Here is a 27,944-nt window from a genome sequence, read left to right as displayed (position 1 = left end):
AGGATGCTCGAGCCCGGAAATCTCCGAAGATTCCCGAGCGGCGCCGAGTCCCCGAAGGCGCACAAAGGCGGCATCATCTTGGTCGTCGTTATTACAGGAAAAGTCTCAATCTCTCTCCCTCTCTCTTATTCTCTCGTTTTTCCCCCCAGATGGAAGCCGTGCTGTGGACCTGTCGATTTGAACGAGCTTGTTAAAACACAAAAAAAGGTGATTTCCACACAAGAAAGGAGCACTTTGCTGCGTCCTCGTTTCTCCACCACGACGAAAGGTAAGAACCAACTAGTACACTGCAGCACTGTGTACTGCACGATTTGAATTTTGGACTCCTGGTATGGGGGGGGGACTGGTGTCATTTCAAGCATCTTCAAACCATCACGAAGCATTGAATACATTGGACTTTTAATACGACTCACACATGCATTGATTACCTCGATTTATTTTCATAGAATTTTGCCACATTCCTCCTGCTTTTGAGTTCTCATCCACCATGTTCTACTATGTCGATGTAGATATCTGCATCTCAACAGGATTGATGCTTCCCACACATACACAGGATGGTCCGCCTTCATTTCCCTTCTTTCTCCATCATCTCGTCCATAAACTTGAGCGGCATTGCACTCCCATCATCCTCCATATTTCTTCCATCTGGGACCCCGTATGAGTGGGGCAGGACTGGCAGCAGACATGCTGGTCCTGACACACCCTTGGCTGCATCACTAGCTGCATGGAGGAGGAGGGGGAGGCGGTGCCTCTTGGGACAAGAGAGGACCAAGTTTCAATTGAATTGAAGCGTATTAAAATGGCGGCATGAGTAAATATAATTAGGGAGTGGATGTCTTTGCATCTTGGTTGCTTTGAGTCCTGAGACAACATTTTAGGTAAGAGAGAATGTTATAAATGCTCAATTTAAGAGACAATACAAAATAAAAACACTTTCAGAAAGCTGCTGTAGACCACATCTCACAGCCAGATGCTCACGCACAGACCAATTTTATTCATTGTGATTGTGTTAGTTTTTACACAATTGCCCATCCCTAAAGTGACAACACATTTTTAGAAGGGGTGGATTAATTAATTTCAATTACAGAGGGGAAACTCGTTTTTAAATTGAGGTGGGTGACGAAACAAATGGTTCATACATGCAAGTCTTGCTGAGCAAAAACAACCCCAAAAAATCTGACTGAAAGTGAAGAATGATGGAAGCCCGCCCCTCCCTTCCGCCTCCTCGCCGAGTGACTGACTCGGCGAGATGGAAGCTGCCGACGTCAACAAAACTGTGCTAATTGCGGCTAATTGGCAAGGGACCGATGATCAACCGTCAGGACGGAAACATTTAAGCCAGAGTACAAACTTCAGTGGCGAATTGATAATAATTACATGAAAAATAAAATTGTATGAATCATTGTGTTCAAATGATCAAATCGGTTATGACGTGATTGATTAAGAGTTTACCTCACAGAGTTAATGAATTATGTATAAAATCTCAATTGCCTTCTATTGATTTTGGTTGATATGTAACGCCATATGCCAATAGTTATTCAATCATGCAATCATGCTTTGACACCAATCATTATTCTTTTATATGGTCCGTAAACAGTGTCTGAATGTATTATCCAATAAGCTTCATTAGTTTTTGTGATGTTTTCTTTTTCCCCCTGCCTGCGTGTTGAAGATGAGAGGGATAGCGTGTGTGTTGCTTAGCAACCTGCTCTTCATGGGTAAGCATCACGGGGAGACCTTGGAATTCACTGTTTCGCTTAATTGCTCTCCCTTCATGCCGACTCAGCGTATCACCCCCTCCCCACCCCTGTGCTATTGTTAGCCATCGCTACCTTTCAAAGGCTCCGGCACCAAGAATACATCTAAACGCAAATATTTCTTAAAACTCTTTACGTTTCTTTGTCTTTTTTTTCAGCTGTGTCAGCATCCTTTAAAGGTAAGCTCGACGTCCACCAAAGCTCCAACTGGGATATTATTCATTGAGATAATACTGTGAGCAAGCAACTCATCTCAACTTTATTTGTAGAGCTCTTTAAAAAACAACCAATAACAAACAGCAGGGGCCCCAAAATGGAACCCTGTGGAACACCAATTGCAACGAATCGAACTTTTTGTTGTCTCGCTGCTTTTAGTCAAGGAAGAGCACAGGACGGCTTTCTTCGGAGAAGACATCCATATCGATATCCCGCCTGGCAACGTCGGTGAGGTGGCCTTCCGTCCCAAGGCCAACAAGAGCGTCGAGGTGCCGCTTCTCCGAGCGGGAATAGTGCTCCATCGACGAGCTTATCTCAATTCCTACGGCCACTTGGTGCTGGACGACGTGCAGGAGGAGGACGAGGGCGTCTACGTGGTCAGCAGGAACGAAAGCGTGCTTAGGCGCCTCACACTCGACGTCCGAGGTAAACAACAAGAAACGAAAGGAGCAAAGTTCAAATCAGCTTTATGTTTTCACGGTCTTGTCTTTAGATTGTGCCGTGGAGGAGGTGGTCAAGTATGGAGACACTTATTACATCCACTTGAACCAGGTCCAAGGTCCAATCAGCTTGGAGTTCAGGTACCTTGATGAAAAATTCACAAAAGATGCTTCAATCCACAAGAGCTCGTTTGAAGTCTCCCCGACTGTCCCGGTTCAGGCCCGGTCCCGTCCACCACATCAACCATTCGGACTTCCTGCACGCTACCGAGCCTCCGGCCGCGCTGCTTTTCCGCCACACGCTGGTGCTGGCCGATGCCTACGCCGGACGCCTGAGTGTGACCGACAAGACTGTGGTGCTGCACTCGGTCAAGATGGCGGACGAGGGGAGCTTTACCGTGCGCGACCACGAGGGGAAAGTGCGGAGGAGGAACTGCCTTCATGTGCGAGGTGAGTCGGAAACCTGCGCCTGCTCCGCTTTATGTTGTAAGTCTGGTTTTCAAGGTGTCCCTTTGGACTGCAGAGCACCAGGACTTCCTACATCCTTCCGACGGAGCCGACATGAGAGTGAAACTCTACCTGGACCACGCCCAAGTTAACGTGGTCTACAGGCCCAAATCCAGCCGCCACGACTTGCCGGTTCTGGAACAAGGCGTTCTGGTGACGCCGCCGGAGTCTCAGCTGGCGGGCCGTGTCAGCGTGGACGGGTCCCAACTGCTTCTCAGGAAGGTGCGAGGATCTGATGAGGGCGTTTTCAAAATCACAGACCTGGAAGGGTTCCCCGTGGCTCACGTTTACGTGGACGTGATTGGTAAGAAACTAGATAACAATCATTTGGGATTTTTCAAGTTAGTTTTGGTTCGGTTGGTTTTACAAAAACGCTTTGTTTCAGCCTCCAGGCTGCCGCCGCTGACGCTGGCCATTTTGGCGCTGCTGAGCTTGCTGGCCTTCATGCTGCTGGTGTGCCTGTTGTCGTGCCTCTTCAAGGAGCACCAGAGGAACGAGAAGAACAAAAAGCTGACGCTACTCGCCCAGCAGGCCGGCAAGGGCGAGGCCTTTTGCCAGGTACCGTCGTGTGTGGTGGTCGCAAGTCTTGACCCAAAAGCCTGCCAGACGTCTTTCACATCTTTTTGTGTGTGTGTGTGTGTGTGTGTGCAGGTGGTCCATGAGGCGTACAACAGATTCACGGAAGAGTCGCTCATGCACTCGGCAAGCCACCAACCAGATGAGAACACCGATGTCACCATTAAGGTTCGTTTGGCGACGAAGACGAATAATAAACAAAGAGAAAAAATCCTTTAGGATAACACGCAGCTCTAAAATGATGACACAAATTCAACACAACCTCCACTTGGGTTCTCACATTTGTATGAGGAGAGGAATGAATCTATAAATAATCTTGCTGGATTGTGTTCATAAATGAATGATGGCAGTTTTTTCCACTGACCTCCTTTTGGGCCACTTCCTGTTCGCTAAACTCCTCCTTGTTATTCCTCCTCCACATGAAAAATAAACTGTTGTTCATCCCCCAGGATGTGGAGGTTTCCAAAGCGGGTGGCTACCGGGCGCTCACGTCAGACGCTACTCTCTTGGAGATGAGCGACTCCGGAATGGACTCGGGTCTCCCACCAGACAGCGATACAGACGCCGCCGTGACCTGCGCCTCCCACAAGCCCCTCCTCGACACTCATAACTTGAGCCCCACACCCGAGGGAGGTCAAGAGGTCGCGCCGGTGGCCGACGGGGATGCCCAAAAATGCACCGATCCGCCCGCTGGTGACGAGACGGCGGCCGAAGGAGAGGAAGCTGAGCTGAAGGATGAGAGCACCTGAAAGGTTTGCATTAGCATCGACTAGCGGTGAGTTCTTTGGGGGGGGAAGCACAATCACAAATCCGGACATCAGTGTTGACGAAAACAAGGGTTCTCAAACTTTTGGGGAGTAATTTTTTTCAAAGGGTTCAACATGTAAACCTAAAATATTTTTTATTTATAAATCTGTTTCATAGAAAGGAAGGTAACCAAATTGAATTCAATTCAATATTCATCTCACTGCTCACGCTAACAACATGCAAAGTGAAGCAAGTTTATAAAAGCAAACTCAGTGTTGATAACTGTTGTAGCGATTGTTAGCGTTCAGACAGCTGAAAAATTTCCAACTTACTTTTCCAACACGCGGTGGCCGCAGTTTGAAAACTAGTGGACTACAAGACTTAGCACATAGAGCACAATCACAACAACTTCAGAAGAACAAAACAAGTGTGTGCATGCCTTCAACACAAGCACTCGTAGTTTATGTTATAATCGTCCAATCGCTGCATGGGAGCCAAAAACCAAAACGTTGAGGTCTTGACCTCTGGGGTTTTTGTTGGAGACTGAGCGTTGACCAGGATTGTGGATTTTGGATCTCCAGCTTACAAGGAAGCCTCTGGAATCATTCCTCTGTTCAGGGACTTGGGTCACATGACTTGTGACAGGACAAGCACAACGTTTTAAAAAAAATAAAAGAGCAAGTCACCTGCAAGTAGCAGGTAATGTAAATATGTCAGTGAATGTATACTAACCAATGCTAAATGATAAATTTTTCTATGGCATGTTCTTAATATACACACATATGTAAGGCAATGCTTGATCTTGACTAATATAAGCAATATTTCTGATGATACACTGATGCTAGTTATTTAGCAATAACTTTTGGTTCGCTCAAAGTCTTGATATACCTTGAGCAATATGTTAGTTTTGTTGTTTAAGATCAACGATCTTTGACTTGTAAACACATTATTAGCAGGCAGCACCGTCGCCATATTGGTCAGGGCAGGTCTCAACTACTGTATATGCATGGATGCAATGCCTTATAACATTTTATGGTCATTTTTTTGTCATACTTTGACAAACTACTGATATATTTATTAGCTGTGAGTTGCTCACATGTGTTTCTTTTAAATATGAGCATATCAGCGCATGCACTTGTAGTCACGAGTACCCTTCATGAAATATTTGTCATTTTCGATGTCAATCTTGTCTTGATTCACGATGACCAGATGAGCTTCTGATGAGCTTCTAAGTCAATTTACAGGTTTTTATAGGCTTTCACGTGACGTTAAATATGTTCAAGATTTTCATGTACTGATTGTGCAGTCACTGAGCAAACATGGATGTGCACAATGTTCACCGCATTTCACCATTTCACACGTGTGTTTTTAAGACTGTGTGTGCATGTGATGAGAAGTCTTGTTGATGAATGTTTCATAATATCTTTTGAATTGAACCACTTTGTTGTACAGCCACAAACAAAAGCTCCATCGTCCGCATTTCTACACTCAGTATGATCTTTTGCATCCTGCCAAGAGTTTTGTAGTGCTTCTCTTTTTCTGTAATGAATGAATAATTCAGAATAAATGCATTTCAATACAATAGTACTTGACCTCGTTAAAAGACAATCAAGTAAAGGCGTGTCCTTACCAAAAGCGCTCTGGCGGGCAGCCAATCGGAGAGGGGCCGGACGTGACGTACGCGGATGTGCCATGGGGCCGCAAGCCCGACGCGCCAAATTTCAAAGCACTTCCTCCCCGGAGAAAAGAAAGCGGAGCGAGCAAGAGGACGACGGCGGCCGAAGTCCAACTTACCCCATAGTTCCACTTGTGCTCGACGGTTGTTCGGGAGGAAAGAAGCCCGCTAACTTCGGCTGGCTGTCGTAAGTGTCAGGTTTTGGCTCTTTTTGTCAGGGAGGAAGCGACGTCAGCTAGCTTCAGCAACGCCGTCAGTTGTTCGCCCACGCTGAGCACGTCCGAGCCGTACAAACGCCAAAAAGTTTCTAAATAAATAAACAACTAATTCAGCGTTTTTGTCTTATTTTTCATTCTTTATTGTCAAAGAAATAGTAAAGGACGAAATATTGTAAATGTGTCAAGGGTTCTTATAACGCATATATTCGTTGTAAGCGTTACTGTCTGTACTCAAGTTACAAAATGTCTGTTGGTGATGATGGTGTGTTTATACTTTCGTTTTTTTTTCTTTCAGATGATACAGCGGGAAGACAAACATTGAATCATCAGACTCAAATGCATTTTTTTTTTTTTTAATTTCTTTTTTGAATTCAACTTTTTTGACAGCCTAGTTTTTACCCACAACCACTCCAGCAGCGAACCCCTGGCCAGTTGTGAAAGGCTGCTTTGCATACCTCGGCAACTCAGACGGCCTCATTTATTCATGTCAGTCCTCTTGGCTTCACGCCAGATGCTGTTCAGTCTGCTGCAAATGCCTTCTCAACGTAATATATAACCACAAGCAGAGCGACTCTCCAAATGCAACGCAGTCAACTGTAGCATCAGGAGGACGGGGGTGGGAAGACAAACGTGTCCGTCATGTACTCTGGGGCGCAACCGTGCTTCCAGCTTCTCCGCATCGGCTCCTCGGAGGGGGGGCCTACGCGGGACCTGTACACCTTCAGGCCGGCGCCGGGCCACTCGGTGTTCCGCCTGGGTCGGGCTGAGGAGCTGTGCGACGTCATCCTGGACTCACCGGTTGTGTCACGCGTTCACGCCGAACTGCATGCCGAGCGCGAGGCCAGCAGCGACGGCGAGGAGGCGGCGACGCAGGAGGAAGGGTGGAGGGTCCACATTAAGGACAAGAGCACGCATGGTGAGATGACAACATCGGCAGCTGTAAACAGATATTCTTTATACACACAGGGCACACAAAATTGTAAACAAAAACATGAAATGCAGACACAAGCATACAAAATTGTCATTAAAACCAAATTGCCTCAACCCCACAAACGTTGCGTGACCAGGCACTTGGGTGAACGAGGTCCGCCTCCAAGCTGGCATCCAATGGGAGCTGTCGGACGGTGACGCGCTGATCTTTGGAGGCCACGATGCTCCCGACAGCCCTGAGTTTTGCTTCCTCTTCCAGAAGGTCAAAGTTCGTCCGCTGGACTTTGACGCCATCACTGTTCCCAAAGTGAGACACTTGATGGTCATTTGTGAGCCCTCCAAATTTTCCAGCGCGGTCTAGATCTGCATTGCTTCCTTGTTTTCCTTCAGGCAGGGACGTTTTCATCAGACTTGCAAAACCGGATCAGAACCAACCCTGAGCACAAGACGGAGCCGGGCTTGGATCTGTCCAAGCTGTCCATCAACCGCTCCACTGTCATCCTCAACTCCATCGGCAGCCTGAGCAAGATGAGAGGCAGCGTGTGGACCTTCAGGAGGAGCCGCAGCCACGAGGGTGCCGCCTCCGACATGGGTTCATCGTCCTCGCCGCCCCCTCTGGGTGGCAGACGCTTGCCGCTGCTGCCGCCGTCCACCCCACCGTCCTTCTCGCCTGCCGCCTCCTCCCTGGCCCCCAAGTCCCTGGCCCCCAAGTCCATAGCGCCGGCCTCCAGGAGCCGCAGGAAGTCAGCGCACACGGTGTTGCTGGAGGACGACGGCTCGGATGAGCCCCGAAGCAAAACTGGTGGGACACGTGAAGAGATTTGATTTACAGCTGTATTTTCATGCTGCTAAACACAGTTTTCTGGTCAGTCCCGGCAGGTCTGGAAGAGGAAGCGCGGCAATTGCGAGCCAGCAAGAAGCGTCGCCTCTATAAGTCCGACTCAGATAATCTGTGCTCGCCGCCACTTCCTCCGCAATCTTCCCACCCGCGTCCCCAGGAAGCCAAACCCTTCCCGGTTGGCATCAGGACCATTGGTAGCTTTCACGGCGCCATGACAAACACCCGCCTTGACCGGCAGCACCACGTCCTCCTTGCGCCGTCGAAATCAGAACGACAGGAGGCGGCGGCTGCACCACGTCACCTTCACAACGCCACCGCCTTCTGTCAGCAGAGACCTGCCCCGAGGGGCCGTCGGAGAGCTCATAGCGCACCGGTTTTCTCCCCGCTGGTAGTTGGAGGGGAGAGCTACAATCTGGCGTCGCCCTCGGTGAGGGTTACCTCGGCGCCCCGGGGCCGTGCTGCTTTCAACAGGTTCCACCAGCAGCCTAGGTATGATGCTTTCACAGATGCTCAACTTTAAAGCTACATTTCCCACCTGTTATCTCCTCTCATTCATTCGTTGCTCGCAGCAGGCGTCGCGGCCGACCCAGGAAACACCCCCTTCCACCTCAGCCCTCTTTACCATCGCCATCCTCGTCATCCTCCTCTAGCTCCTCCGCCTCATCCTCCTCGGGCTCGTCTTCGTCATCCTCTTCCTCCGACGAGGACGAGGATGAGGGAACAAAGGCCGTGTCGACGGCCGGGGGATCGGTGGATCCGTGCGCGGCCCCCCGCTGCCTGCTGCCCCAGCAGGACCCGGTCCAGTGGATCCAGTGCGACGTGTGCGACGCCTGGTACCACATAGACTGTCTCCGCGTGGATCGCAAGAAGCTGCTGAGGGACCCCAATGCCGACTTCCACTGCGGCTGCTGCTGAGGAGCACGACGCTCCCGTGCAGTCTCAAGTTCCGCAATCCAACAACTCAGGTGGGATTTTACTGTCGGACATGGTGAAATTTGACTCTGATAAAACACACTTTTACCCCCCTCAGCCTTAAGCAAATTTTAGGAAATACCTGCTCAGTGACAAGAAGCACAAAGTTGATTGTTTTTTTTCCCCTGAGGATGAGCGTGCTATGGATGATGAGGATGAATTAAGTAAAAAAAAAAAAAAAAGGTATAAAACAATGCCCAGCATTTTTGTTTTTAGAGCCCTCCTGTGGCCACATGGTAAAACTGCAGTCATATATTCTAGCAACGTTAGTGGCGCTAATTACTGGAAATGACAGTCAAGAGCGAAACGTTGATGGTTGTACTTGTTGACGAGTGTGACAAAATAATGGAATTGTTCTTCTTGACAAATAAGACCACATATACTTCATATTCCACAAGGGATGGCAGATGTTTCTATGACCCCTGACCCCTTTGGGGTCCACGGAAACTATGACAATATCTCAAATACTAGCCGTGTGTGTGTGTGTAATGTTTGTGTGTTAATTCAGTAAACAGTTCATTACCTCGCTTGGCTAGTTTGTCTCTTTAGCATGACGTGCGTTCTCAATTGCTACTCCAGCTTCCTACTACATTCCCTAAACTACACGTTGGCCTACATTGAAGCCTGAATGTAGGCGTATTTTAGAGGTTCAATCAATCGAGTTGACTATTCTGCAAAGTGACAAATTGTGAATCACGTATTATTGTCTTACAAATGGCCAATTTTTGTAAAGACACTGTTGCTAGTGGCAGACAAAAGTTGGTGGAGCTGCAATATTTTCAGCAAACAGTCTTCATATAACTATGAATAAAAATAAGATGGTGTTGGATGACAATTGGATACAAATCTCACTAGCTTTAGCTAGTCCAAATTCCTAAGATTTTTTTTTTCCCTCCAAAATATTATATATACTATCATTGCATGACAGGATTAGTTGTGAACCGTAAATTCAAATTAAACTATTTACCGAGGTTAAAGCTAACTACTACATTTTATATTAAGGTTCAGTGAGAGGGGTGTTCCTAATATTTTGACCAGCATGTGGTCAATATCGAACACAAGGGGGCAGTGTTGCGCTGGTGGCAAATGTGCTTCCATTGCTTTCAGTCCATCACATAGTGAGACCTTTTTTGCTTGTTTTATAAAATAGTGTGTATATGTGTGTGTATATGTGTCTATCTGTGATTGGTCTCAATAACATTTCCCTTTCTTCTCAATCCCACTTTTGGTCCTCCTTTTATCTTCTCAGCATGGTGTCTTTAAAAGGCCTCTGCGGTGCTCTTAAAGGATCATTGCGCTCTTTTGAAGGCTGTCTTTATGGAAAGCAAAGTGGGAGCTCCAACAAGGCTGCCGTGATGAGGCTTGGCCAAAGCGGGAGAACACCGCTGAGTACAATCTCCAACCATACCATCTATGTTTTCCGATACAAGACATTGATCGAGGTACAGTCTTGATTTTTATCATTCCCCCTATTACACTTTGTTTAGATACAACACAAATGACATGATTAAAAATGAGCTTTTTTCACCCCTTCTTAGACTTGCCCAATTATATTAGCCCCTCCCTCCCAAAATATATTTTTTTAAAATATGGGGAAAATGTATTGGGTACAGAAATTGGAAATCTTGCACATTTTCCTCCCGCATTACAAAGTGTTCTACATCTTATAAATTAATCGTTTTTGGAATCATTTGAAAGCAAATATTAGCCACCGTACTTCGTCCCTTGCGGGCCTCCACGTGTGCATCCCATTAATGTATGTCTCGTGGCTTTAAATTTGCTAATTTGTGCTAATATGGACGTTCATATACTACATTTAAAATGCATAAAAAATGCTCCTCTGTGCTTATGAACGCCCGCTAATGAGCATCCTCGCAGAGAAGATGGACGCTCACAGTGAGAAGCTAAAAGCTTGACAAAGTGTAAGAGATATTACTGTTATGGATGACTTTTATAGAAACTACACTGAATTAGCCCACTTAATTATTCATGAGGTTAAATATTTCAAAAGGGCATTAAGGCTCTGCATCCCAACAAGAGTAATTGTGTAGACTCGGGGTTACGGTCAGACGTATTACAAGTTGTATTTTTATCATTTGTGGTGTTTTTTTTTTTTTTTAACATAGTTAAGTTGCACATGAAATGTGAAAGTTGGTTTATGAAATTTTAATGATGAGCAAAGCGTCCTATACGCTTTGAATGTGTGCCACGTGGCCGTCGTCTCCCGAATGAGGTAAGTCTTGCATCACTTGTCACTAAAAAGAAAATCTTTTGGGGAGAAAAAAAAAAGTGCGGCGGTGACGATATATATTTTTTTATTGTTTGCAAAGCCAAGTCGTATCAAAGTGTTTGCGACGCCTTTGTGAATCTCTCCGAATGTGACGACCACCCGGGAAAGAAAACAATCAACTCCTGGTGGACTTTCTGGCTAAATATTTTTTTTCCTCTCGTTTACCATTCGCTATTGCTGCGCTTTGAGCAGTATTTCAACCACGAGTTGGCCACTCGGGGGCGCCATCCTCGCGGTTCACTTTATATTAGTTGTACATTTTGAGTGTGTGAGGCTTCAGGAAGTGTGAGTGATGTGGGTGTCTGTGAATGATTAGCTCAGGTTAGCACCTAGGCGTTAGCCCTGGCTAATGGTTAGCCAGTCTGCGTGTTGACTAAGTGACAGCTCACCTCCCTTTACTTGAAACATGGTTTGTGTTCATGCTCGCAAATACTAGTACTTGTCCTTTTCACCTTTCTTACTGCTATATTGACCCCAAATGCACCCCCGGTGTCCCCCACGCCACTTAGGTTTATTGGTTTCTTGGTCTCCGACGTGAAGCAAGATGACTAGTCACTGCCGGGGGGCTGAACAGAGATTAGGCCGACACACATTGGAAACGTAGTAAATGAAAGTGCCGTTTTATCCCGTGTGACTCATGAACCTCAATAGTGAAGATTCTTTATGTACACACACGTGCACGCACACAAACAGACAAGCACACACACACACAAGCACCTTCACCAAATGTTGTTTCCTTCCCGCCGGTGCTGAGCCTGTTGTTCTATTTATGGACGATGTTGACTTGATGTAAGACGATCGCAAAGTGCCCGGCTCCTATCCCTGTTCAGCTCGGAGGTGTGTTCAAGTGCGTGTTTGTGTGTTAAGGCCTGTCAAGGTGTGTGTGTATGTGTCGTGGAGTGATGGACACACGCAGTGTGAGGCAGATGCGCTGTTGACTAATCGACGCCGTTAAATGCACAACTCGGCTCGTATGCGTGCGAGCGTGTCGTCTAAGCACATAAACGTCGCCGTGCCTTGGCGTGTAAAAACTCCAGTTTAGTAGTAAAGCTTTCGGTGCGGCGTTGTGATTGTAGCGCGAGGCGCCAAACGACAACATTTGCACACAAATGGCGGCGTTAGCTTCCGACGCAGCTTGACATGCTAGGCCTGCGCTCATTTGCATATTCATGTCAAGGGATGTTAAATTCAAACCAGTCTGCTCCTCTTGTTTATCACCTTCAAGCTAGGAAAATAAAGTCAAACTACTACGTGTAGTACTTGCTCATGCGCATATTTGTTTGCCCTTGAGTGATGTCATACTGCTTCTTTAGGCTAGCATGCCAGCTAATGCTAACGAATAGTTGTTTATGCTCCTACCCCTTAAGTGCTGCTTCGCGATCAACTCTATTGGACAGAAAAATATAATACTCAGTTATATCTTCTTTATCCTCTGCAAAGAACGATATTTTGATATTTAGAACGTAATGTTTTAAAGTGCTTTGGTGGGCCGCCAATGAGATTCTCTTGAGTAAAAGCCTCCCGTCTAGCGGTGTCACGTTAGCGTCGTGTTAACAAGATGCTAACATGATGTTCGTTTAACATGGCTTCCACTCGGCCGCTTAATTCCGCCTCGCTTCCTCTCCAAGGCGCACCTCCCGCCCAGCCATGTGCACGTCAGACGCCATTAGCATTAATAGCGCTCGTTTGTGCGCACGCCCCGGACTCTGTTTCAATAATGAAACAAGGCCTCCGCAATTCTTACATTTGGATATTTCATTAGGTACGCTCGCTCTTTGTGAGACTCAACACAAAAGTGTCCTCGGAGCTCTTAATACTTGGTTGTCTGTACCCCGACGTTGTCAGGTCAACGGCTGTAGAAAATGGAGGCGGACGCTTAACTGTGAGAGACTGTCAAAATATTAGAAGCAGCGCTGCAATTCAGCGCAGGCATCAAAATAAACATAGAACATCATTATCTCGTTCAAGGGAGAATTTATGTATAGGATCTCATTAGATTGTGGACTTGACACAGGCACGCACACAAAGAATTGAATCCAAACTTGCAGCGTGCGCAGTCATAAATAAAGCTCGTGTTGATATCGTTGTGATGTAAATAAACCTCAAAAGAAGCAAAGTCTAATTAATTGTAAACAAAGCACCTTGCGCCAGCTGGTGATGGGAGGGGGTCGCCTGGCGTGGTTGCGGAGGTGAAGATGGAGAGAGCGAGCGAGAAGAAGAAATAAAAGAGTCGTCACGGGAGGCCGGGACGAAACGACAAGTAGGGAAGGCTTCAAAGGAGCGGCGACGAAGGCAAACGTGATGAGGAGGGAAGAGACAAGGCGAACTTTTATTTTGGGGAGGTGTGTGTCTGCACGCGCGTGCGGAGAACACATCCTCCCCGAGGGCGGTGTGTATTTGCGCCGCTTTAATGTCTTTAATTAAAGCCAATAGTGTTCCTCTCTCACAGCCAAGCAACACTCGCCTAATGAACGCGAGAAGCTCCACCGTATCCGGAAGGGGGCTGGAGGTCAGGGACCCCAGGGTGAACAGGGTTGGGCGGGGGGGGGGGGGAACCAAAGCTGCAAGGAAGAGAAGGATGGAAAGCTTTTGAGCGTATCCTTGTCTTACATCCTTGTTTCTTTGTGTGTGGAAAGCAGTGAGAATTTTCCATGCAGATGAACGGCGCCGCACAAATCAACTCGGCTGGCCTCGTCTGACGGCGGAGGCCGCTGACGGATACGCCGTCACATTGCGCCGCCGGCTTGCTTAATCAATCTGACTTCATCGCCGCTCGGCCGCGGGGGCGCACGCTTGCCTCGCCTGCTCGCGCGACCCCGCGAACGGAGCCTGCCGTCATGGCAACCAAAGCTGGATGCCGAATGCGGGGAAGGCTTCGTCCCGCTTGATTTTTTCACTTAGCGCTTGCTGTATACGTGTAGATGTGGGTAAACGATGAGGTTCTGGGTCTGAATCTGTGAGGCAGACCTTAACCGCTAATCCACCGTGCTGCTACTCAAAAACACATTTGCAAGTAAAAGAGAATCAAAAACAGTCATCCCGAGACTATTGATTTTCTGTTGACCCCCAAAACCACGCCCCCTCACCCTTCATAGCAGGGCCTGCAACCCATCACTTAGTTGCCGTGGTAACCAGGCCCACAAAATGACAGGCAGGCACCTTTTGATCCTGTCCCCCCCCCCCCCCCTCTCATAGAAACCGAAAGATGATAGCTGCCGTTCCCTCTATTACCACTCCTGTTTTCAATCTTTCTCCTCACAAACATACCACCTCTATGTGCGTGTGTGCATGTGTGTGTGTGTATCACCTAGCGCTGACTGGAGCGCTGCAGGGTAGCTTCAGAGGCGCACCGAAGTAAATACATCTGCGGTCTGGGCCGGCCATCTGTCACCGGGCTATGAGTTGATTCATACCAGGACGTGCCCTGACAGCTGGGGCGGCTGGGGAGGCAGCGATGGAGGAAGGTAATGGTGATGGAAGGACGGATGGTGGGAGGGGAGAGGTGAAGGCCGCGGGCGATTAAGGAGTCGAGGCCAAAAAAGTGCAGCCGCCTCCGCTTGGAAAGCGAAAGATGGAAGGCAATCATTTGTAATAATAATAAAGTGCAATTTCTGTTGAAATGCTGAAAAGCTCAGGTTGGACTGAAATGATTTGGAATCAGTTGCAATGAAAGAAACGGAATTGAAATCATTCAGATAAACTCACTTTCTGTCAGTATACTTATATTTTTGACTTATTTTACCTTCTGTATTCTTAGTTTTGGCGCGGGGGGGGGGGGGGGGAGTTTTGCAACCAACGTCTGAAACGACAAGGGGGGGGCGTCATTGCGTGAATCGGTTTTCATTGTGTTGTTGTTGTTGTATATTTGCGTGTTTACGTGCCTTCGACTTAAAAGCGGTCCTTGTAGAAGCGCCGGCGTCTCACGGCCACTGAAGCCAAACTTTGCTGTAACGTAGCCGCCTTTGAAGCTTTGTTACCATCAAAGCTCAGCTCAGAGCGACGGCAGAGAGGAGAACGAGGAAGTGAGGAAAAAGAAGAAAAAAAAGAGGAAAAGAGAAAAAAGCTGTAAGATGAAGTGAAAGAGGGAAGATGAGGACAGAAAATGAATAGAAAAAAAGAGACACATGCAGAAAAATCTGGCCCAAAACTAAATCCAATCAAAACGATGCAAACGTCATAAAGAGATACTCGGATTGGTTTTATTTTTAAGACCACCAGAGCGAATACAAAACATTTATGCTTAATGCATTTAAAAAAAAATAAAAAATCCCTCCCAACAAGATTTTTTTTTAAACCTCAGTATGTGCACATTTTGTCCATGTGGACTGCTTTCATCAATCATCACCTTGATAGCACATTTGACCCACCTGACACCCTCCCTCCAAACTGAACCCCTGTAGCCCCCCCCCCCCCCCCTCCCCTTTTGCACGTTCACTTCAATAAGCCTATTTTTCTTTTGATTGACAGAAAGGGATTGTTCCATAATTCTTGGCTAAATGGGAAAATCAGGTTCTGTCACATTCGGTATGAAAGATTGGTGCGCGCCGCTGTCAAACGGAGGCTAAAACGGAGAATAGGACAATGCGTATTTAAAACCATCTGTCTGCTAGCTTAATGCTAACACAATGAAAAACGCCTTAGGCAACAATTAGCATCCGTGTGGCCACGTTACAAACCTTTAACCAAGCGATATCGAGCACAAATTGCTGGAACAAGAGTCAGTCATATATTCTTTATCCCTGCGAAGAATTACTTTTTATTGCCGAGTTGTGTTAAAGTGCCACCTGGTGGCCAGGGCGTGCATGGAAAAATGAGCTACGCATTTAATTGAGGAAAATGTCAAATTTTTAAATTGTCATGGCTGAATATTTTTGAAATTATTAGTTTGGCGAGCGGTATTACCAAATTTTTGGGGTGACGCTGGAACAGATTAATGACGATTGTCCGCTGTTGTCCTCTTGGTGTCGCTCTTCTGACGTCATAGTTTAAATTCCACACTCCGCGGTGGGGCTTTGCGCGCTTGTTCTCACGCCTTCACCCATTCACTCTCTCTCTCTCTCGTTCTTGCTTGCGCTCGTTGGCTCGCTCCTCACGCCGTCACTCGGGCATCCTGCGGGGGGCTGAGAGTGCGCAGTGCGGCCGGCCCACCCGGGGAGTGGTTCCGCTCCTCGCCGTCAGTCACGCAGCCGGAGGAGTCGCGCACGCACGCACGCAGACGCGACTCGCGCCGCGCACGTCGTCAACTTGCCTGCGAGTCCCAAATCCAAAACAAGACACTCGCGCGCACGCACAAGTTCTGGACTAATCTGACTCTTGTGGATTTCTCCTTGACGTCCACCTGCCCCGGCGCGCGGAACAATGCCGAGAAACGGCGTACGGTTCTCCTGCCGGTCCGCCCGCAAACTGCTTCCGCAGCCACTGCTATTGACAGCCGCTTGGCTCCTCCTCACCGGCCGAGGTAAGCTCACCGTGGCGGTGCGAGCAAGCATGCTCGGAAAAGTTTACGGTGACTGTCACTCGTGAGGTCCCGCGCGTGGACTTTTGTGCCGTTGCTTTGCCTCTGCTGCTTAAATTGTCTTCGTACGGCAGGTGACCGCTTAATCCGCCTTAAGCCTCCACGCTCGGTTCACGTTCACCTGCTGGAATGCGCGGTTGGACACCCGCGGTGTGCACCTGCTTCGGATTCGTCCTCATTGTTCCTGCACAACATCATCCACGCATGTTGAGTGCAATCAGATCATCAAGATATATTTAAAATTTATGGCGACACTTATAGATAGCAATATTGTCAAGAGCAGGGCAGGTGCATGTGAATTATATCTTAATATTCCCCTCACATGCACATTTTTGCACATGGCCCATATTGTCTTGTATTAGCCCACACGCTCTATAAATAACTGATTAATTAAGACGCCTGTCTTCTCACGACAACTTTGAGAGAGATTCCAATTATTGATTGCAGCTCTATTTTGCCACCAGATGCAAATTGATCGGGCTTGACGTTAACGCTTAAAAAGTGGCTTGTTAGTGGAAAAACACAAATTCGGAGGACCACACCCATCTTCTCTCCAAGCATGGGTGGAAAGCTACAGTTTGTCATCCAAGCGTGGTTGAGAAGAGTAACTCTTCGTGTTTTTTAATGAAAACAAAATTGTGCATGTAGGAAGACTCCACATTTGCACTGTTGTGATTGATTGCGCAAGAAGTTAAATTTAGAAAGGGCTTTGTCAATTGCCTGCTGAGCATGTGTGCAAAGCCTTGTTTGTGTTTGGAATTTGTTTTGAGCCAATTCCAAATTAGCCGCTCATAGCTTTATTGATTATTGCTTTTGTGTGCCGCGCTGTGACAAAACTACATCCACATGTTGCTCATTTTCTTTTGCTTCCCTTGTAAATTTGACTGTGCGTAGCGCCAAGCCTCGGGCAATGTCGCAGCTGTGTCTTCGGAGTTCGAGGCCGTGCATGTCGAATCGTTGGGATGTCGCTGCCATGTGAAACAACGCCGAGGTTGATTCATCAGCTGTCGAGGACCTTTCTCAGACTGCTGGTTCCTAATATTATGACTGCGGGCATGCTGGTGTTCCAACTAGTCTAGCGCGTTTGTCGGCCATGTTTGTAAACAATGGGCAACTGAGTAGACTACAACACCAAAAAAAAATAAAAAAAATCTTTACTTTTAATCCGAGCAACAGAGAAGTCAAGTCGCGTTTACCTGACTGATTTTTTTTGGGGGGTCTTTTTTTAGTTCAGTCAAATTATGCTAACGTGCTAGCTCCCATAACCAAGATCATTTTATATACTGCATTTTTCCAAATCAATTGTTGATTGTTAAAGAAATACTATTTAACAAAAAAAAAATAGATTGGCAAATGTCATTAAATGTTTTGAAATTGAGAAAAACTTAAGCTGGTCTGATCCAGCGGGGTCAGACAACAAGGAACTCTTAACGCGGTTAAGCGTTTTTTTTCGTTTTTTTTGGTTTTTACCTGGAGGCAGCTTCCGGCAAGCCCGTGAGCGTGACCTGAACAGGTGACACAGTTAACAGCGTTTTAATTAACATTTTGACACGGGAAAAGCGCGAAGATCTCACCGCGCGGAGGCGTCAGACTTGCCTGCTTCCTGCCGGTGAGCTCCGGTTTGGGAGTCGCAACAGATAGCAAACGACTTGTTTGGCTGCGATGCTAATTAGGTGACGCCACAACACCTCCCTGCAGATGCGACCCCCGACACTGGAAACAATGTGTTTGCCGTTGATGAGCTTATCAGTTGGAAAGCAGGCGCCGATGATTATCGCTTCTCGAGCGGCGAGGCCTGGTTGTGCGCAGATTTTATTAATGACTCATTCCGTGGCGCTCGTTTGCGGCGTGTGCCAAGACGGCAGTGGCGGGCGTTCCTCGCCTGTTCTCGCCGGAGGGTGAAAAGTGTTTTTTTTTTTTGTCTTCCCCCCCAATGAAAGGTCAGAGTGAAGTTTGCATGTAATAATTGTAATTATTGGAGTCCTCGCTGTTCATCGGCGATTAGTGTGTTCAGCTGCCGGGCGCAAGCAATCGTTTTACATTTTCGCTTCGCATTGGCTTGTTAATTTACGCCGGCCAACAACAATTATCGCAGCAGCGGAGGTTTTTGCCTTGGATAATAATGAACACAGCGGTGAAGACCGCAGGTGGTGATGCATCAAAGGTGGGATGAATGGAGGGTGGCAAGTTATCAAATTCACACTTTAAGATGAAAAGTCCAATTTCACAAGTCAGTCTCATGCCGTAGACAACATTTAATTCTTGTGGTCTTTTCAGGCTTGATTGATTTATTTATTTTGGTAATCATTTGGGTTTGAGGTTTTAATTTAGTCGCAATTGGATAAAATCTTCAAAATCTAATTTTTGTTTTTGGGCATGTTGTTTTGAGGCTTTTTTTTTTTTTTTTGTGGTTCTGCTCATGCTAGACATGTCCACCAAAACTCATTTCACTAAGTACAACCGCCTGGGATGAAAGGGAAATCCTTCAAAACCTTCACGTCCAAACTATTAAAAAAGGACATTTGTCCTCCGTGCTCAGGCCCTAATGATACAAGCCGAAGTAAAACCTGTTTTAAATCCGCGGTGGCCGTCGTGACCCGACACTGAGATCCATTTGCAGAATCAGTCACCTTTAAAAAAAAAAAAAAAAAAAAAAGTCATACTTTGTCGTCAAAGTCCACAGCCCTCCGTGGCTCATGGCGCATCGACTAAATGTCAAGAGCCTGTCTTGAGAGTAGTGGCCCTTTGTGTGCGTGCGTGTAGTGTGTGTTAAGTGTGCGGCTGTGCGCTGCTTTGCCTACTTTTCACATGGACAATAAAGCCCAGCCAGTAGTGGACTTCTTGTTCAAGCGCGCTCCATGAGCCACGTTGATCTTTTCTTCCCTTCAGTTCCCATGTGACATTTTTTTTTTTCTCCCATCTTCTGCACAAGTCACACTTACACACATCACAATGTTTGTGTTTCGCCGTTTCATGACATCGATGTGTAGCTTTGACAACCAGCTGCTTCTTTCTTGACAATCCTGCTACGTTTTTGCGGTTTCGGTTTAAAAAAAAAAAAAGCTTGTGTGTGAGCCTTAGGCGTGGGTTCCATGTTGGCGCGTCATACAAGAAAGAGGAAGTTTTTCCCTCTACCGAAAGGCCGGCGGCGTTTTTGCAAGCGGTTGCGTCACATTGTTTGTCTCTTCTCACGCTCGCCTCACGGGACGCTTTATCGATCGGCAGCGTTAATGACCCGCCGCGTGCTTAATGAGCATTGCGCCACGCAGCCTCTTGCATTATGCATCCTTCCTAAATCACACTTCCTGTTTTGTAAGCCCACGGCCGGTACGAAGGGCCACTCGCGCCCATTTGCAAACGGTCGCCATGGATACGGCCTACGAGGCCGTCTGTCATTCCCTGCGAGCTGTTCCGGACGATGAGTGAGTCTCGCTGGCGTCTGGCGAGGGGGAGCTGGGGTGGGGTGGGGGGGGTCTTGCCGTGGGAGTTTTCGTCAAGGCTCAGGAGCACTTGCGGATTCTTCAGCAGGTCTGCACTCGCTCAGCCGCACGTTGACGAGAGCTGAAGTCGTCACTTTGACGACAACGGGCGGAGTTGTTGTTCAGACGGCACACTTGATGTCATTATGTTATTTTGGTGATGATTCCCTTTCCAAAAGTCTGACGATTTGTTCATGAAAATAAAGTATGAAATACCAAAATGGACCCAACCGAATGCAATCGTTTCATTTAGTTCCCGCTTATCCTCGATCCGAAACGATTATCCTATGTCATTACGGTTCTTCTCTCCCTTTTCTGTAAAATAATCAGATCAGAATCGTATCTGTGATCGGAATTGGGCCGACTAGCTGACACCCAGGTCACTCACCAGATTACTTTTTTGGCCGTTTGCAGCCATCGATTGTCCAAATCCACCGACATCACAGTGTCATAAGCACGTTGCCTTTGAGGATCGTCTCCATTTTTTTTCTTTGCATTCTTATGCTGGCGACTCTCTCGGCTGGCTGGCTGCCGCGTCAGAGGCCCTTTTGTTGGAACTGCGTATTGCAGGAATTGGAAAGGCTGCCAATTCCCCCCCACACACACACACACACTTCTATCAGCCCTCCAAACGCTGACTTTTTATTCAGCCTCATTTTTTACACAACGAGGCAGAGAGAATGTTTGGATTCATTTCCAATCAATTTAGAGGCTCTTTTCAATCCGTTAAGGTTAAATTATCTTTGGGTTTGGAGACTTACTTTTTACTTCCTCTGGGTGCGGCGCATCCACATATTTTTCTTTTTCTTCAAAATGCGGAAAATGATTCAGTTTCCTTTTGGGGACCTTGGTGATTTTTTTGTGGGTGTTTGGTGATGAGTGAGTGGGAAGCGGACACGTCGCTGCAGTGTGTATGGTGATGGATTTCTGTTTCCTGTCGAGCATCCTGTGATACCATCGAGTCACTACAGTACATCATGTTCGTCCGTTTTTGTCAAAATGTTTCTGATGACTTTGTGCGGTTAGACGTTCTTCCCTTGGTCAGCTTTGTGTCCTCGTTGAAATTGTTTTATCTGGCAGAGCAAATGATTCAGGCAGCAATCAGCAAATTGCTTCTTGGCAATTAAGCTCCATGACTCACTGTCAAACACAAAAAAAACGTCAAACTCCACTTTTGAAAACCTCGGCCACTCCAGTCAGTTTCACTTAGCAACGTGAAATTTGGCAGGTGTAAAGCCACAAAAAAAAAGTCTCTAAAAGTGATGCTCTTTAAAAAAAACGCACAAATTCAAAACGGTTCATTTTGGTGCCTGTTTTAGGGGGTCTTTCAATGGCTAACTTGTCTCAGAGAATTTGTCCGATTGCAACTAAATTTGAAATATATGTACCTGACAGATATACAATACCAAATTGCAAAACTTTTTTAGTTTTTGTCCTTGATTGTGAGCAAAGCACAGCAGCAAAGCTTGATGAGTCATCATGAAATTGATTTTTTTTTTTCCAACTCTTACATTCAGTTTTACTCGGCAACATAAAATTAGGTATGCAGATTTTTCATTAGCAGACCCACAAAAAAAGTCTCAAGTCCAAAAATACACAGGAATATTTGTCACATTGGTTCAAAGCAGTCACGTCCCAGTAGGATTCTTGTTTGTATCGTCCGTAGCGTTCTACCAGTGTCGAAAAAAGAACCCGTGTTGTTGTTTTAGGCAGTCATCGAGTGAAATGTGCCACAGAAGTCATGCTGCAAAGCACCCCGGTGGGGGAATGGGGGGGGGTGGGGGGCTGAGTAAGTGAACAGGCTCTCCTGCCCAAGGAGATACTTCGCCGCGTGTGGTCGGCCATTACCCGCAAACAGGGAGTATGCTTCCTCGCTAAAAGTGATGACACTCAGCAGGTTGCCTCTTTTACCGTCACCATCTGCAGACAGGCAGATTTGAAGCGTCACAAATACCAACCGTGTTGTAATTACCGCTCGGTCGGTGTATTTTTCGAAGCTCCCATGGCCTTCTTTTAGACATGGTACTGAGACCCCCCCCGCCCCACTCAATCCCACACTGCCCCGAGATGCTTTTGTCCACCCCACAAAAACATCCATTAAGCACCAAGAGCGTATTAACCCCACACGACTACCCCGTCTTCATTCTGGAGTCTGTTTGCGGGTGGCGATTCCTCCAAGGATGATTCCTTAATCCCCAGGGAGGCATTTGGGAGGCTCCGGTGGTTCTGGCAGGAGGAGGACTGGGCGTCTGCCCGCCTCGCTAGGCGGGGGGGTACTAATGAGTTATCTTGCCTCACTTTCATGTTCGTCCACTTTGCCTCCCAGCATGCACCTTTGTAAACTTTCTAACAACTTGAACAACTTCTTCTCTCTATTTGCCTTGAGTCTTTAATCGTTGAGGTCCGGCAGCCCAAACGATTCTAGCAATACCACAAACAAACGATGCAAATTAGCCTCAGCAGGAAACCTCCTATGTCCAAGTAAGGTCAATTTTGTATTTTACAAATTGACGCAATTGGTCCGTAGCCACATTGTGTTTCTTATTTTAACTAGATTTAGTTTTGAACTCTCAACATGCTGCCATTTTTTTTTGTTGGTGGTTCTTAAAAATGTGGGACACACTTGCCTCTGAGCCGATGATGTCACAGCTTGTTAGGAGTCGATACGCGGCGGACGCGGTGGGTCAAATGCCAATTAGCGCCGCTCGCGTGCCTCTCAAAGCTGCCGGGCGGCGGGAAAGGAAAATGCGCCGAATAACGCGGAAGAATTCCGAGCGCTTGACCAATGCTTTGTCGGCGGATTGACGAGAAGCAGCGGAGACGGGAACGTTCGGAGGTGTTGAAGAGACGAGCGCCGGGGTAGATAACTCTCCCTGCCCCGCCCCCGCCTGCCTCCCTTAATCGCTCACTTAGGCTCAAGATTGACAGCCGCTGAAAGGGTTCACTTAACACTCAAGTACCCCAAAAACTGATAAGAAAAATAGATATATAAGAATTTCTGAAAATATACTACCATCATAACAGTTTGTGCTTCATGATAATGGACATTGTGCTGCTCATTCTAGTGTGCACGCCTTGGCCACTAGGGGTCAGTGAATATTGTTTGGTAGATGTTTCATTAGCCAGTTTATGGTAGTTCCCATTATGTGTTAGCTTTAAGCTAACGAGCAAATTTAGCAGTGACTTGACCTCATGACCTAGACGTGTACTTTAAGCGTTATAACTTACTCTGGCGTATATTAACTTTGATTGCTAATTTGGTTGCTCACTCGGTGCTAGTATGCTTAGACCAACTATGCAGTTTTTAATTGGTCAATAATTTATCAAAGTGCTGCTGATGAAACAAAGCTAGTGTGTTAGTGAAACCATGAAGCGCGAAGTGCATTAAGATAATGGATCTTGACTGAAATCATCCTGATCAATTTCATCCTGACCTCATCCTGACCACATACGCTGGTGCCCGTAAGGGAGTGTGTGTGTGTGTCCCCCCCCTCCATTCACTAGATTGTTGTCATGCTAATCACACGCGTGATTTCTAACTTCTCTTTTCTATTAACCAGGCCCCGGGCTTTGATTTGTGTTTATTTTTAATGAGGGAAAAGAACACAACGGGACTTTGAGCACAGACATCATTTTTCTTCAAATGAAACTACTCCACTTTCTTTTTATGTGAATAAATAATTCCGTGTGTGTGCATGCTATCAGGCTCAGCAGTGTGTGTACTAATTACAGGTTTTGATAGCTTGTGAGAAAGTGACTGTGGCGTTATCACAAAACACCCACCGCTTCCATCACCGAGCCGCCACCGTGCACGTGCGTGCGCCCGAGTTCCTCATTAGTGTGTGCGTGTCATCCAGGCACCCCGGCGAACATTTGTCCACCGTGTTGTAGAACAATGCAACAGCAAGCAGCAGCAAATCATGCAGTCTTTGCTTCTGCTTCATAAACACGTACGTGTTTATGAATAACACGCGTGCATCTATTTGGAGATGACATATTTATCGCTCACGTGCACAAATTTGGTCTGCGTGTGGAATGCGAACCGTCGGCATCCCTCAGCACAGGCGAGACCTTTTGTCATCCCCCTCCGGCGATCCAAACTTCTTCACATGACCAAAATGCTGTTCTTGATCCGTCACAACCAAACGGTACTGATATTTTACTTCAGAAACATGCGAAGTGATTCGGCCTCGGGGTTTGTCGTGATGTTCTTCCGCCGTGGACTTTTGTCAACAGCACTGCCCACCGGCAGAGACGTAATTGTGGTGTCAGGTGGGGATTGGCCCGTAAAGACCAACAAAGACACATACGAGGGCTAGAACACACACCTGCAGCCCACGGACACTTATCAGGCGAGTCAAAGATACACACGGCGGCGGCGGTGGCGAAGAGAAGTCATTCATCATGAGCCAAGGAGGCGCAGGAGGAAGACAAAGCCAGCTCCGAATAGCAAATGTTTCTTATTTGTCCACCTTTGCTAGTGTAACTAGTTGGATTGGAAATACAAAATGATTGATTGATTGATTGATTTGCAGTCATGCAGCAATACAAAATCGGATTTACGTTTAATCATATATTTTTTGCAGGGCCATGTCTGTCTGTTATCAAATGTCCAACCCAAGGCCCACAAGGCAAAGTGGTGGTCACGGTAGTATAGATGAATCAAGACCCGCCCCCCTTTGCCCTCTCCCTTTGTAGTACGCTAAACGGGCAGAAGTCAGTCGGGTTGATGCGCCGCTTAATGTGCCGCGCCAGAGCTGCTAATTAGCCACCTAGCCTGCCGGCTGACATTTGCTTCCCAATTAGTGCTGTTGTGCGTCTCATTGCACAAAGCACATGAAAGGTGCACAACATGTGACCCCCGCACTTAATGCAAGGTCTGCTGGTGCACGGTCGCCGCACGCAATGCTTGACGGCAATTTTGTTTTGTTAGCTTGTGTACTTTAATATGGTGGCCAGTTAGTACATTTAGTAATCACATCTCTAGGTAACAAGTCGTGCCCTAATTAGAGGATGTCTCTGTTGTTGCCATGGTGATCACCAACAGCTACTTGCCTGGATGTGTTAGCGCTTGGTCCAGTGCTATCATACTTGCTATTGATCTTACTATATGTTTGCATTTGTAGCAGATTTGCCACGCCCATGCACCCTTGGGTAAATATCAATATATTAGGGGTCCCCGACACGACAACCCAATACTCACTGGGGACCCCCCCCCCCCCCCCCCCCCTAAAGTCTGAAATTGAACAGGATGGTGGTCATTTTGATTTGCAGAAATTGTTTTGGAGAATCCTTTTTGATACTTTGAAGCCTACCACAGTGGCGCTCGGAGCGATGTTTTTTCATCTCCGCCGCCCGCGGCCCGCGCTGGCTATCTGTTAGCTTGTCTCCAATCCTTTGAGGGATTCAGTGCGCTACATTTTCAAGTAGGACTTTATTGACATCCACTGCTTTTCACACGGGATTTATGGACAGGGGAACGGCGGCTGCTGGAAGATTTAACCCTGATAGATGGGCACATAAAACAAATAGGGGTCAGGTCCGGGCCCATCAGGGTCACTCACGCTGGTGTGTGAGGTAAATGCCGAAATCCCAAATGCAGTTCATAACGTGGAAAATAAAAACGGAGACGGATGGCACGCCCTTACGGGCGTCGACCGGCGTTTGAACCCACCGTGATGTCACACTGCGGCTTGGTATGCTGGGATTTTGGGTCGACTGAGTAGGAGGAAGACTTTGCGAAGATGAAAGAGAGACGAATCTCTGCCGGCTCATCCTGTTTATCAGGCGGCTGCATATTGCACATGGCGGCCGGGCTGGAATGTTTGCGATGATTGGACCGATAGTGGCCTGCCCTCGGGATCCTCTTCTTTTTTTTGCACACTGTCCACTGTGCTTGATTATCAGCCTGCCAGCGTCCTTGTTGTTGTCGCGCCGTTGTGTTCTGCAGGCCTTTTGGAGACCTCTGGACACGATGCACCACAAAAGCTCGGGCTCCAGGCAACAATGGAATTACAAGCACTGGCAGGAGCGTATGGCAGCCCGAGCAGATTAGTGTTATTCCATAAACTGTGCGCTCCTTCGGGAATTCTCAATCGTAGCGCTCATTTAGTGGGCGACGTCTCTGCCAGGATTTGGGCTCGTCCTCGCTGGGATTTTCCACAGCAACACAGCTCGCTCCCTCTGATCTGTGGCGCTGGCACGTTAGACAGAAAAGTTGCTAACCAACCAACCGTGGATTTGCTCCTCGGATTCTAGACCTGCGACATTCCTCTGTTTAGCTGCCTTTCAAGCAAAGCGGTCGAGCTGAGTCGTAAAGCCATAATTTGACGGATCCTCGGGACCGCCGTTTCATATGATTCCTGAGACTTTAAAAATAATGCCAAGAAGTTGCAAAACTAGTCATAGTTTGAAGGGCTGTCATTTGATAGCAGGTCGAAGTTGATTATTGCATTTTTGAGAGAGAGTCTGTACCAAAAGTGTAAAGCCATCCGTGCCTTTCTCAGTTTGAAGGACCCTTGGGACTCCATGATAGACTCCATAGTTGTCATCAATATTCTACTCTGAGATGAGGGTGCTTATACTCGAGACTATCGGTAACCAGAAGTAGGGTGGTTCGGTCCATACTAAGGATCCTTAAGGACCTTTTGTGTAATAGAGTCTGGAGAGAGGTCTTTTGTGGGCCAGTCGTGGAATAGGCCGCCATGTGTCGTTCCAGATGTTCACCAGCATTCACTTGAAGGATCCACGTTTGAATCTTTTGTTCTGTCGAGAGATGCTGTCTTCCATAGCAACACTGGGTGTGGGTTAGGGGGAGGTAGTGAGTTGATTGGTCGGGGAAGTGTGTGGGGGGGGGGGACGGAGTTATGGCGATATGAAGATAGCATCTTCAATCCAGTTGGCTTCGTAGTCCGCTTAACTCGAGTGGATTACACTCGGCCAACTGTACGTATGACAAAAGGGAGGAAAGAGGAGGCACAAATATGTGGGCAAGACAATGACATCGCCGGCGGCAACGCCTTAGCTGACTCCTCTTTCTCATTTCCTATTCTGTGTTTTCTTTCCCCCGCTCGGCTGTCACGTCATTTTCTTCTTGCGTCCTCCATCCCTCCCTCCCTTCTTCGGTTTTTAATTCTCCTCCTTTCACCTCACTCCTCTGCCCTTCTTCATTATCCTTCCCTCACCTCGTGCTTCATCATCGCACTCCTCATTCCGCCTTTGTTTCCTTCTTAACCTCCTCCTCCTCCTCTTGTTCCTTGTCATCCTCTCGATCATTTTCTCATCTTGCTGCGAGGAGCCGCGCGTGCCCTCGCAGGTTGCGGCGAAGAGCAAATCAGGAAGATAAAGACTTATCGGAACGCCATGAAGATGGGAGGAATGTTGGCGGCTGCTTGTTGCGTCTTCGCCCTCTGCGAAGTGATCACGGCAGTATTTGCCTTTTTTTTTTTTTCTCATTTTAAGAACCACCAAACAAATATCTGGGTTTTTGTTTGTAAGTTTTAATCGTATTATTATGAACACAGATCTCTTCCAAGCTCGACCCATTTTGAATTCTCAGTTCCTCAATTTTCAAAGTTCCCTCAAGTTTTTCTTTTTTTTTTGCCTCATCCCAATAACTAACCAGCAAGCGATGAAAACACGAGCTTCTCTTGGAAGATGAAGACATTTTCATTTCTTTCCCTCTGCCCGAAAGAACAATTTAAAGCGGCATGGATTATTGATGGCTGCTCTCAGAGGGGGGCCTTTGCTTCCCCTGCATCATCATCCTCCTCTTCATCCTC

At 47.2% G+C, this 27,944-nt stretch overlaps 3 protein-coding genes across 10 annotated transcripts in view; all 3 read left to right on the top strand.

Moving 5' to 3' along the window:
* The first annotated feature begins 93 nt into the window (after window positions 1-93).
* LOC147041134 (uncharacterized) lies at window positions 94-4,245 on the top strand. Its single transcript, XM_085901455.1, has 10 exons — window positions 94-268; window positions 1,673-1,718; window positions 1,916-1,936; window positions 2,133-2,399; window positions 2,467-2,554; window positions 2,634-2,863; window positions 2,937-3,224; window positions 3,306-3,478; window positions 3,572-3,664; window positions 3,946-4,245. Exons 2-10 carry the CDS (start codon window positions 1,673-1,675, stop codon window positions 4,243-4,245), a joined length of 1,506 nt encoding a protein of 501 aa, XP_085757581.1. The 5' UTR covers window positions 94-268.
* A 1,656-nt stretch (window positions 4,246-5,901) lies between these two features.
* tcf19l (transcription factor 19 (SC1), like) lies at window positions 5,902-26,952 on the top strand. Of its 7 annotated transcripts, none has more exons than XR_015062864.1 (8): window positions 5,902-6,105; window positions 6,432-7,052; window positions 7,204-7,373; window positions 7,457-7,868; window positions 7,937-8,396; window positions 8,477-8,872; window positions 10,129-10,321; window positions 24,400-26,952. XR_015062864.1 is itself a non-coding variant. In XM_085900249.1 (6 exons), exons 2-6 carry the CDS (start codon window positions 6,776-6,778, stop codon window positions 8,820-8,822), a joined length of 1,665 nt encoding a protein of 554 aa, XP_085756375.1. In that variant the 5' UTR covers window positions 5,902-6,105; window positions 6,432-6,775; the 3' UTR covers window positions 8,823-9,405. The 7 variants fall into 7 exon arrangements, 1 of the variants encoding a protein (XP_085756375.1); XR_015062863.1 differs by lacking the exon at window positions 24,400-26,952 and adding an exon at window positions 17,579-24,392; XR_015062862.1 differs by lacking the exon at window positions 24,400-26,952 and adding an exon at window positions 14,481-14,874.
* The window catches only part of LOC147041132 (poliovirus receptor homolog), a 61,862-nt gene continuing 48,888 nt past the window's right edge, over window positions 14,971-27,944 (top strand). Inside the window, exon 1 of one of the 2 annotated variants that reach the window (XM_085900250.1) lies at window positions 14,971-16,627. In XM_085900250.1, coding sequence (XP_085756376.1) covers window positions 16,528-16,627 — 100 coding nt within the window. In that variant the 5' untranslated portion in view covers window positions 14,971-16,527. The remainder of the gene's footprint in view (window positions 16,628-27,944) is intronic. The other variant, XM_085900251.1, reaches the window with a different exon arrangement.

The sequence above is a fragment of the Syngnathus leptorhynchus genome, chromosome 20, assembly GCF_054491065.1.
Source record: "Syngnathus leptorhynchus isolate UIUO chromosome 20, UIUO_Slep, whole genome shotgun sequence".
Lineage (NCBI taxonomy): Eukaryota > Metazoa > Chordata > Actinopteri > Syngnathiformes > Syngnathidae > Syngnathus > Syngnathus leptorhynchus.
Note: the sequence above shows the minus strand (reverse complement) of the source record. Positions and strands in the feature narration are given on the sequence as shown.